This window comes from Solanum lycopersicum, chromosome 7 (assembly GCF_036512215.1).
Source record: "Solanum lycopersicum chromosome 7, SLM_r2.1".
NCBI classification, from domain to species: Eukaryota; Viridiplantae; Streptophyta; class Magnoliopsida; order Solanales; family Solanaceae; genus Solanum; species Solanum lycopersicum.
In genome coordinates this window covers 51,051,054-51,063,543 of record NC_090806.1, presented here as the reverse complement: position 1 = coordinate 51,063,543, position 12,490 = coordinate 51,051,054, and the positions used below count along the sequence as shown (strand labels likewise).

The 12,490-nt window shown below is 40.7% G+C and overlaps 1 protein-coding gene across 1 annotated transcript; it reads right to left on the bottom strand.

Annotated features, from left to right (window-relative positions):
- Positions 1 to 456: 456 nt before the first annotated feature.
- On the bottom strand, positions 457 to 885 carry LOC138337487 (uncharacterized). The gene has a single exon (XM_069287401.1). The coding sequence runs from the start codon at positions 883 to 885 to the stop codon at positions 457 to 459; it is 429 nt and encodes a 142-aa protein (XP_069143502.1).
- Positions 886 to 12,490: the final 11,605 nt, after the last annotated feature.

The window sequence follows — 12,490 nt, the reverse complement described above, 5'->3', positions numbered from 1 at the left end:
TAAATGTTGCCCCGTACTTAGCCCTACTTGAGTTTTTCTTTATTTTCCTTTTATGAAGTGCGGCGAGTGTACTAAGGACTTCGAATTGCCCTCAGCGCTAGCCAGTCTCCCACATATCAGGTTGCAGGGTGAGCTATTCATTCAAGCTCGCGCTAGATTCTCTCGGTCATGACATGATTTCCTATGTTTTTAGACACATACAATTTTATTCTTTTATTTTTGTGTATTTGATATTTTTTGACATAGTATTTGGAGTTTAGATGTCCTTGATGTGATGGCTTTCTGGTTTTAAAAAATGACATTCAGTAAGATCTTGGAGCTTCCGCATTATATTTGTTATTCGTAGTTGAATTATTGGCATATATTGGGGTTTGGATTCCTTGGTTCGCCCACATAGAAGGTTAAGTGTGGGTGACACTCACGACTCGTTTTGGGTCGTAACTTAAAGCCCTTGCTCTACAAATCCTGCAACTGTTCCTTCAACTCTTTCAATTTAGTCTTTGCAATACGATAAGGAGGAATGGAAATAGTCTGAGTTCCTAGCTCCATATCAATAAAAGAATCGATATCACGCTCTAGTGGAAGACTTGGCAAATCTACCCGGAATACCTCCGAAAATTCACTCACCACATTAATAGACTCAAGCATACAAGTCATAACACTAGTATCTTTAATGTGTGCCATGTAAGCTAAACATTCTCTTTCTACAAATTGACGAGCCTTAAGAAATGATATCACACCCTGAGAAGGGTGACTAAAGGAACCTCTCCATTCTCCTATAGGAATTCCAAGCATAGCTAAAGTGATTGTCTTGGCATGGCAATTTAAAATAGCGTGGTAAGAAGATAAACTACCCATACCAAGAATCACATCAAAATTTACCATATTTAAGACCTTTAAATCTGCATGACTTTCATACCCTATCAAGGTAACAATACATAATCGATACACACGGTCTACCACTACAGAATCCCGGACATGACTAGAAACATGTATTGACAAATAAAGATACTCACATAATATATCTAGACTATGAGCAAAATATGTGGACACATAAGAATAAGTAGATCCGGGATCAAATAATACAGTAGGTTTTCGATGAAAAACTTGAATAATACATGTGATAAAAGAATTTGAATCCTCAGCCTCTAGCCTACTGATATTGTGAACCTCCATGACCACTAGCTAGACCAGAAGGAGAACAAACTCTACCTGAATGAGAACCACCTCCACACTCTGCGTACCACCCCTATCTGGAGGTTGTAAATCACTGAAATAGAGTGGTTTCACGCTATTTTTATGCTTTTTCCTTAAGTTTAGTGTGTCCAAAAGCCTTCTTGTATTAATTTTAATGTAAGTTTCTCTTTATTTGCAACAAATCTGTCTAAAAGATGAATGCGGAGATTTTTAAGCAAGAAATGCAGAAAATTACCACCTACGGAGCTTGTGACGGTTCATCGTGCCTGTGACGGTTCGTAGGTGGCATCGTAGTGCAGCTGCTAAAAGAAGATGGGGAAGTCTGACCAAGTGTGGGGTAACAGAATGCATGACGGACCATCGTAGCCATGATAGTTTGTCCTGCAGGTTTGTCATGAAGATCACAAAAGTAGTCCTAGTACCCAAATTCCAATACTTCAAGTGTTATGGAACAGAAACTCGCGATGGACCATTGTGCCTGTGACAATTCGTCAAACCTGCCATCAAGCGTAATGAAGAAAGCAGCAGAAGAAATTGCATAAGTATGGGACCATGGAGTCCATGACCGCCCATCGTGACAACGACGATTCGTCGCGAGGTCCGTCGACCCAGCTGTGTTTTGACAGATTTCCAGCAAATAGAGTCCTTATTTAATAAGGTTATTATTTTTTTATAAATAGTTTGAAAAAACCTCATTTTGGGGTAAGACTCTTGATAATTTTTAGACTCTTTGTTAGACTCTTGATTATTTAGACTCTTGATTATTTTTAGACTCTTGATTATTTGAGATTCTTTTGTGGATTACACTTGCTAATTATTTTTACACTTTTGGAGAATCTTTAGTCTTCAATTAATTTCAGTAATTGATTGTTGGTGACTTTTGTTGCTTAATCAAGTGAACTTCTGGATTTTATTCTTTCTCATTAAAGTAAGTGCATGAATTCTTATATTACATATTTGAATATTGTGATTATGACTACGGTTAACTACAATCCATAACTAGGGTAGTGGGAACCATAGGTGAGTAATGAGGTAAAACCTAACTAAAATAACAAATCTAGAAAAGTATCTTGTATGTATTGATAATTCTTTCGCTTAGAAGTCTTTTTAACTGATGGACAATGTTTGAAGTAGCCTTAATGCTACTTGCCGGACCAAGGAGGTAGATAATAGGAAAAGAATTATCAACATAGATTTAGTGTATACTATATAATAGGCTAGTATTTATTGGTACGAGGTAATAACTTAGTCAAATATCAATTATGATGCTTAATATGTGGTAAAGGTAAGGGTTAGTATAGCAACACACGTAAGCGGATCAAGGTGTGGAGTGAAATTTTCTAGATGACGGACCAAGGATGTAGAAATACATAACTTATCACTTTGCATTCAAGATAGTAGGAAAGAATTGTCATAGTTAGATTATAAAGTTGTGAACCTGTGGGGAACATGTAAACCCTAGTTACTTTTATTAATTGGTGAAAATCCAACATTTGAAGATGTTAGTTGTCTCATTTAATTTTCCTAGTTGTTTTCATTTTTTTAGGAATAGAAAACCCCCCTTTTATCATTTTTGATTTCCAAGGAAGTAATTGACTGAACAATAGTAATAATAGATTAATGTTAAGTCTAAACTATTTTCCTCGTGGGAACGATCCCAACCTCATTAGTTGGGTTATTTACATGACACGACCGCTTTACTTCTTATTTGAGAAGTAAGTTTGAGCGTATCAAATATTGGCGCCGCTGCCGGGGAAAGTAGCTTTTGGAGTAACTTAAACTTATAACTATAGTTTCGTCAATATTTTCTAGATTTTACTTTGTTTTTATTGTTTTTGATTTTTGCAGAACCATCTTCCTTGTATGCCAAATACATGGAGAAAAAGAGGACCCTTGTTTCCCTACAATCGCGAGTTAGAGCGTACACTACACAATATGAATCGAAACTTGGGTATGAATGATGATGATCAAAACCAGAACATCCCAGCTCCGGTTGATGTTCATGGTCAGTTATTAATCGATGCTCCAGGTGAGAACCAACAGAGGGGACAGAACCCCGCTCCATGTCCCCAAAAATACTACAGAGGCTATGACAATATAGCCGACTCCGATGGGCCGCTTGCCTTGAACTCTCTACCACCAGGCCATACCTTTGTGGTAACTAGTAGCTTGATGCAAATGCTAACTGCCAGAGGTATGTTTTTAGGGCTACCATCTGAGGATCCACATGCCCATATTGCTAAGGTAAGGGCAATGCGTAAAAGCTGTGTAGAGAGGCCTGACTTGGAAATGGATGTAATAGGGCTAAGAGTGTTTTCTCTCCCATTGACAAGAGAGGCTGCTATTTGGTTCACTGAGCTCCCTTACAACTCAATTTTAACTTGGAACCAACTAAGGGTCGTTTTTTAGCACGCTACTACCCGATCTCCAAGAAACTTAACAACAAAGACAGAGTGAAAAACTTTGTGGCACTACCAGGAGAGTCAGTTAGTAGTTCTTGGGATAGATTCACCTCATTTTTGAGAAGCGTCCCCAATCACCGCATATATGATGAGTCAGTGAAGGAATACTTCTATCGGTGACACGATGAAAATAATAAAGCAGTGTTGGATACAATAGTGGGTGGTTCTTATGGGGAGTTTCCTTATGCTGAGATTGCTGAAAAGTTAAAGAAAATCTCCCGAAACAATAAACTTGGAGTACTAGGAAGTCAGATACTGGGAGAAACACCTTCGCAGGCAATCCACTCACAACCCAGCCACAGATGAGATCCTTGAAGAGATGGCACAGATGAGAACTGAGCTTGGGTTGGTACGAAAACACAACACTAGGGGTTGAGAAAAGATAAATGCAGTTAACTACTTGTCTAAACCACCACCACTAATGATGAATGCTATTATTTGGAGGATTCCTATGAAGTAAATGAGCAGACGGGGGTTTTTCGACCGAGTGCCCAAGGCTCAAATCAGGATAATTGGTGCCAAGGTCAAGGGAACCTAGGTCGGGTCTATGGTAACTATAAGCATGAGGGTCATTATATTCGATATGGAAACTACAACCGCGACAAAAACTTGAACAAGGGTAACTACGGTAATAGAAATGATAGGAATGGGCCATATGTCCTTCCTCAAAATCGTGAAGTTACTCCTAGGGATGGTTGATATAGTATGGCGCGAGATGAGGATATGTTGCACAAAATGATGAGGAGGTTTGATGCTAATGTTGAGCACATTAAAGAGTTAAGGAGTGATTTAGCCGGTATTGTTAAGAAAGTGATACACATGTAATATCGATTAAGTAGATCGAGTTGCAAATGGCCCAATTAGTTGCGACTGTGAACACACAACAACCGGACACTCTTCCTAGGAACACTTTCCTAAATCTAAAAAATAATGGACACTGTATGGCAATCACTACTCGGGGTGGTAAGAAAACCATTGACCCACATATGCCGTCTAATAAGGAAAAGGTGAGAAAGGATAATAATAAGGTGGTAGAGGGTAGTGGTGAAGCATAAGATAACACAGGAAAATATGCAGAAGTCCCTATAAAGGTGATTCGCATGCCTAGACACCCCCGTTCCTCAGATATTAGTGAAAAAGACCGAGGATGGTAAATATCGGTGTTTTATAACAATGTTGAAGCAACTTTCTATCAATGTCACTTTGGTTGAAGCTCTAAAACAAATGCCCGGTTATTCCAAGTTTATGAAAGATCTGGTTACAAAGAAAAGATCGATCACTTTCGAGAATGATGATAGAATGCAGCATTGTAGTGCTATTGCTACAAGATCTCTCGTACAAAAGAAAGAAGATCTGGGTACGTTCTTTATTCCTTGTACAGTCGGGTCATTACATTTTGCAAAAGCATTATGTGATCTAAGGGCAAGCATAAATTTCATGCCCCTCTCAATTTACATAAAGTTGGGTTTAGGTGACCCAAAGTCCACTGCGATGCGGCTACTGATGGCTGATCGAATAGTGAAAAGGCCCATAGGGATACTCTACAATGTGGTAGTAAAAATGGTTTCGTTCATATTTCCGGCAGATCTTGTTATTCTTGATTGTTAATTCGATTTTGAAGTGCCTATTATTATTAGGTGGCCATTCCTTGCTATGGGTGGAGCCTTAGTTGATAATGAAAAGGGGCAGATGAAATTTTGATTGAACAATGAAGAAGCAACCTTCAACATTTGTAGGTCTATGAGGAAGAGTGGTGCACTCTAATTTGTATCTGCTATATTTTACAAACAAAAGATGAAGAAGGGTAATGACCTAAAAAGTGAAAAACGAGAGTTTATGGTTGTGGATTTCGTGCTTTTAGACAGTTCTAGGTTGCGTTGGCTTCTGGGAAAGTTCACGTCCACACGGACTAGCCTTTACATGATTATCCAAGTATTCCCTCATGGAGCAGTTGAGTTAGAAACAAAGGAGGGAGTGCGGTTTAAGGTGAATGGAGAAAGAATAAAACTTTATTTTGGTCATACTGCATCGGTGATAGAGTCATACCATCTTGATGAAGGCTGAGTAATCAAGTGTACTCAGTCGTGCCGCGACGTTAAATCAAGCTCCTGTTGGGAGGCAACCCAATACTTATAGTTTTTTATTTTTAGTAATGGTAGCATTTTTTCTGCTAATTGGTTTAAAATTTGCAGGCACAACAACAAGAAATTCTGCAGAAAATCACTCTGCAACAGTCACTGACGGACACATCGACGGACAGTGACGCATGCGACTGACCGTTGCATGAATCCGTCGTGCCGGGAATGTCTTTTTGTTAATTTCAAAACTAGGGTACACGCGATGGAACCAATGACGGACCGTCACAACAGCGACGGTCCATCGTCGGGAACTCTTCGGGTCATTAATGAAGCATACCCGACCCGACCCAGCCGGGTTTTTAAATTATTCTTAACATATAAAAACCCCACCCCCTTCATTTCACCCATTTCTTCCCTCTTCCTCTCATTTTCCTCCCTTTTCAACTTCCAATTTCTTACCGTTCTTTCTTTCAACCGATCATTTTCCCAAATCCCCCAATTTCTAAAATCCACTCTCTACTAGTCGGAGTCTGCTGCTCTGGTTCTTTACTTGATCACCAAGTACCTTCTTCGTTTGTTTTTCTCAAATTCTCAAGTATGTGTCTCTGATTACTACCCATTTACATTGTATTTTTTGTATCAAGTAGTGTTATTCTATTTCTTATTGATAAGTTTATTCTTTAATACATATTCTATCTGACCTAGGTTGAGAATCTTCAAAATATCCTTGTTAAAACTCTAGAAATAGTTGCTTTAGCATTGCTAGTTTACTAGGTATTTTTGTTAGACAAATGTAGGTTAAAACACTAACAATTCAATTTGGGTCATAAGGGATGAATGGGGCATCCCTAGTTATGTCACTGAATAACAGAAAGAGACCCCGATGACGGACAGTCGTACCCACGATGGATCGTCATTGGGTCCGTTCCGACATCCCTAACACCCCACTGTCCAATTTTCTCCAAGTGTCCACCAACGGACACATGCGACGGACCATCGTGGTAACGACGGTCCGTCCTGCAAAACCGTTCTTGTTGTTAGAGACCCTGTTCCTAAGGGTCTCTCACTTTTTATAGTTGTCCTCTAACGGACATATGCGACGGACCATCATTCCCACGACGGTACGTCCTGCACATACCGTCATGACAGTCAGAGACCCTATTCCTACGGGTCTCTAACTTTTTCTAAGTGTCCTCCAACAGACATCTATGATGGACCGTCATACCCTCGACGGTCCGTCCTGCATAAAATTTATGATGGTCAAAGACCCCTCTCCTAATGGTCTCTATACTTTTTCCAAGTATCCTTTGACGGACACCTACAACGGAATGTCATACCCTCGAAGGTCCGTCCATTTTAACCTTCATGACGGTCAAAGAACCCTCTTCTGAGAGTCTCCATACATTTTTTCTAATGTGTCCTACGACGGACATCGACGACGGACCATCATAATCACAACAGTCCATCCTTCTTATCCGTCATACTTGTCAAAGACTTTCTTTCAGGGGTCTCCACATAAACATAGTTTAAATTATTAGAAGACTTACTCCATGACGGTCCGTCGTACTCATAATGATCCGTCACCTAGTCCGTCGTGTTTCACTGTTACTATAAAATATCATTACATCTAAACTCTTTTATTCATTTTGTTTGGTTTTGCTTGTCCTGTTTGCTCCTTCTAGTACTAATATTTATTGTTTACAGGTACTATCAATTATGGCACCAAAACAATATCGAGTCTACGCACGCGGGCGATCGAAGTCTATCACCTCGTCTGCCCGCCTGGTCATTGGCTCTGATGATGAGCGTGACCCCCGAGTACGTGCACCCATGCACTTCCACCCCATCCCGAGCTGCACGTGCTGCCTGAGCCACACACGAAAAGGTGGCGTACGGCGTAGTCACTTCTTCCCAGTTTTATGAGGAGCGCACACTGATCGACACACCTTCTAGGTCAGCTACTAATGAAGAAGGAGCTTTTGGCTCCTTAGGAGTTTTGTGGTCAGAAGAAGCCTCCGGACCTGCAGAGGTCCCTGCACCCGCTGCCGCTGCACAGTCTGCCTCGTCTGATGATGCTGACACTTCAGAATCCACACCCGGTTCACCAACTCGTGCTCTTACCCTAGTAGCCGACTACTCCAATCGGTGGTGTGTCGACGGGCAGTATCAAGTCTATTTCGATGGAAAGTTTATGAATAAAAAAAGAATTCATGACACAGACACTTACATTGGAGCGGCAGGTCCTTACAGGATGTCTCCGAACTATGCAAGAGATCCACAATATCTTCAACAGACATCGACACGATTGGACAGCGCGTTCGTTGGGACGTTATTGTGAAGAGTATGTCAGAGAGTTCTACGCCTCTTACGTGGCTACTCTCAGATCACTGATTGATAGGCGGGCTGCCTCCGCCAAACAGGCCCCACTGGAGTATGTTTGAGTACGTGGCATTCACGTTTATATCTCCCTACCTGCCATCCGCCGGTATTTATAAGGCGAGGATGTTGATGCCAACCACACCCCTGGCACTACTGGGTTTGACTACCGGTAGCAAATTGTCAAAGATGGCCACTTCATGCGTGAGCCATCGCTGACAGAAAACACCAAGAGGTTGATGGCCCTGCATTTGTCTGTTGATGGAGAGGGTGCTGACTGGGTGATCGAGCCGAAGGGCGCCATCAAGAAAGCTAACCTTACCTTTACGGCAAAGTTTTTATTGTTTATTGTCCGCCACTGCCTTTCCCATAGCCGCTGATAATATAGTCACATGGGATCGTGCAGTACTGATGGCGGCGATTATAGACGGGTTTGAGGTTGACTCTGCTTGGCTTCTACAGGAAGTCATGCACAAAATGGCTTTTAAGGTCACAACTACTTACCCTTTCCCGTGCGTGATATTTATTCTATGCAGGTCCGCCGGTGTGCCTATATGGCATGCTGATCACCTCAAGACCCTGCTAGGCACTTTTGATATCAGCCTCATCAGGGTTGAGGCCAATGAGTTGGCTCCACGCGGAGGTCCCCGTCAAGAGTTTCCTCCCCTTTGTGACAATCTGGCTGATACGCTAGCACAGGCCTGCACAGCTACGCAAGCAGCTTCCACTTACACTACCGTGGTCGAGTCTATCCCGGGTAGTAGCACTGCCCCGAGATCCTCTCGCTCAGCCCCTTTCCCGCTCTGGTCCCACTAGCTAGAGTCCATAAATGAGAGGCACAAATGGCTATACTTCTGCATCACATCCAGCCTTGGATGCAGAGGTTTATTGTTGAGGAAGAAGAGAGCTTGGAGTGGAGAATGGTCCAGCACACAGAGTGGAAGATCATTGAGGTTCATCAGCGCTTGGACGATTTTGAGTTGCGGGTGCTAGCCTGGCCAGTCCCTTAGCTGGATGTGTCGACCCTTAAGGCTGTGGTCGATACTCTTCGCGCTGACATCGATATGATCTTAGAGGCTAGGGTGCCTGAGTCTAAGGCCCCTTCTGTAGAACCTGCTGAAGACATAGTGATAGCGGCCTTATTTACCACTTCTGAGAGTCCACCAACTCTCCCTCGAGAGAATTACAAGAGGCGTAGGGGTCGAGAGGAGGATGAGGCTAGGTCATGGAACAAGGAGCGCCGTGAGTTGGAGGCTGATGAGGAGGCGCGTTAGATGGGGGCGTAGAGTTAGCTGCTGTGGCATCTAGCTCCAGAAATGTGGAGATAGCGGGAGGTACTTCTAATAGTGTTGTTGATGCTGTGGACACTACTAAGGTTATCAAAATTACAGAGGTAGTCGGTTGCGGGGAACTGGACGCACCAACTTGCTGATCGTCGGCGCTTTGCGCCCCAGGTTTGCTTTACCTACCACTCTTATATTTCAATTTTTTATGCATTGGGGACTATTGCATGTCTTTTTATAGGGGGATGGGGTAAATGGAAAGTGAGTGCTAGGGTGAAGTCTTAGTAGCTCAATTCACTATCCTCTTTTGGAGTTTTCTTGCCTGTGTTCTTTTTCCCCAAGAGACTGATATTTTTTATGTTGAACTGGCATGTCTATATCTTGTGTAAATTGTTTAATTATGAAGAATGATGGCTAAAATGATATGATGATAAAATGAAAATGGTGCATGACTAGGCATAGTAATTGATAAACGTGTGGCTTTAAGCATGACATAGTGGTACATCACTGCATGACCCTAAATGTAAAATTCGAACTAGGTGTCTGATAATCTGGTAGAGTAATGAGATGTCATGTGAGTGTGAGGAAGATTTGAATAGTCCACTATTTGTACTAAGCTACAACATGCCTGGTTAGTCCAGCTAAAAGTAAGCTGTAATTGACAATTAGGAAAGGATCATAAGCCCCATGTTCAATATCGCCCATTTTTAGCCTGAATAAAAGAAAGCCAAATTGAATTAATCCCTCTTTGATCCAATTGATTTTATCTTAAACTAGACCTTTCTTTTTCATCCCAACTGATCTTTTCTATGAATAATGTGTTGGCCCTGATCCCTTCTTGGACATGTGCAGCTCAGCTTATGCCAAAAGCATAAGTTGAGATTGGCTAATGTAGTAAACAACCCTTTTTATGGCCCTGACCCAACTTTGGGTATTGTGTACTTTGACGTATGGAAAAGCCATGAGTTGAGGGTGGCTATTATGAGGAATGTTCTGGAAACTGGAATTGAAAGAATAAAGAGAGAGAAAGACAAAAGTAAAGTGACTCAAGAACGATTTGAAACAAAAGTTAAAAAAAGTTAAAAAAATACAAGAAATACAAGAAAGAAAAGAAGAGAGTGACTTACACAAATGAAGAAAGAAGGGAAAATAGCAAGGTGAAAGAATATGAGAAACTAGGCGAAAAAAAATGATAAAAAGTGGTATGTTTAGCCGATAGTCAAGGAGGGCAAAAAGTAACTAAAGTATACCTAAATATACCCTACCTGACCCTGAGCTTATGTTACTAGCTAAGAAAGTCCTATCGTGACCCTAAGAGTTGTATAGAAAACATAAAGAAGTGAAAATAAGGGCAAGCTTATGGAAATATGTATGAATGAGTTGTGAATCTGTTCTGAGAGTGTGTGTTGAAAAGTAATCCTTATACTCAAACTGAAATCGTTGTGTGAAAAAAGAGGATATTGTTTTGTAGTGAGGACACTAGTTTCAATACCAGAAATATTAGCACTCGATGAGGAATTGAAGACGATAGGTGTTAGTGCATGGTGAGTCTGTGTCATGGTCTGATTCCACATAATTCAAGCCTAATAGTGATAGCATGCATAAACATGATGAGACTGATCGGGATTCATAGCCAAATGATTGTGAAAGATAAAACATGAATACTATTGTACAATGATTTTTTAATGAGTCATAGTGCATCGCTTGAGGACAAACAATGAATTTAAGTTGAGGGTGTTAATATATCGTGGTTTCAAAATATTTATTTAATGCTTTTTCTTTAAGTTTAGTGTGTCCAAAAGCCTTTTTGTATTATTTTTATGGAAGTTTCTCTTTATTTACTAAAATCTGTCTAAAAGATGAATGTGGAGGTTTTTAAGCAAGAAATGCAAAAAAGTACCACCTACGGAGCTTATGACGGTCCGTCGTGCCCGTTAAGTCCGTAGGTGGCATCGTAGTGCAGCTGCTGAAGAAAGATAGGGAAGTCTGACCAAGTGTAGGTTTACGGAATGCGTGATGTACCATCGTAGACATGACGGTGTGTCCTGCTAGTTAATCATGAAGATCAGAGAAGTAGTCCCAGTACCCAAATTCCAAGATTTCAAGTGTTATGGAACATAAACTCGCGACGGACCATTGTGCCTGTGACAATTCGTCATACCTGCCGTCGAGCGTAATGAAGAGAGAAGCAGAAGAAATTACATCAGTATGGGACGACGGAGTCCATGACGGCCCATCGTGACCACGACGATCCGTCGCGAGGTCCGTCGACCCAGCCACATTTTGACAGATTTCCCGCAAATAGAGTCCTTATATAATTAGTTTATTATTTTTTATAAATAGTTTGAAAAAACCTTTTTTTTGGGGTTAGACTCTTGATTATTTTTAGACTCTTGATTATTTTTAGACTCTTGGTTATTTGAGCTTCTTCTGTGGGTTAGACTAAGTGATTATTGTTACACTTTTGGAGAATCTTTAGTTTTCAATTAATTTAAGTAATTGATTGTTGGTGACTTTTGTTGATTAATCAAGTGAACTTCTGATTTTATTTTTTCTCAATGAAGTAAGTGGATGAATTCATATATTACATATTTGAATATTGTGATTATTACTATGGTTAACTACACTCCATGACTGGGGTTCGCTGAACCATAGGTGAATAAAGAGGTAAAACCTAACTAAAATAACAATTCTAGAATAGTGTCTTGCATGCATTGAAAATTCTTTCGTTAGAAGTCTTTTTAACGGATGACCAACGTTAGAACTCACCTTAATGCTAATTGCTGGACAAAGGAGGTAGATAATAGGAAAAGAACTATCAACGTAGATTTCGTGTATACTATCTAATAGGCTAGTATTGTTTGGTACAAGGTAATAACTTAGTCGAATACTGAATACGATGCTTAATATGAGGTAAAGGTAAGGGTTAGTATAGCAACACACGTAGCCGGACCACGTTGCGGAGTGAAATTGTGTAGATGCCGGACCAAGGATTAAGAAATACATAACTTATCACTTTGCATGCAAGATACTAAGAAAGAATTGTTATAGTTAGAATTACAAAGTTATGAACCTGTGGGAACACGTAAACTCT

Coding starts and splice junctions, on each gene's coding strand:
- LOC138337487 (XM_069287401.1), bottom strand. CDS start 885: ATGGTAAATTTTGATGTGATTCTTGGTATGGGTAGTTTATCTTCTTAC.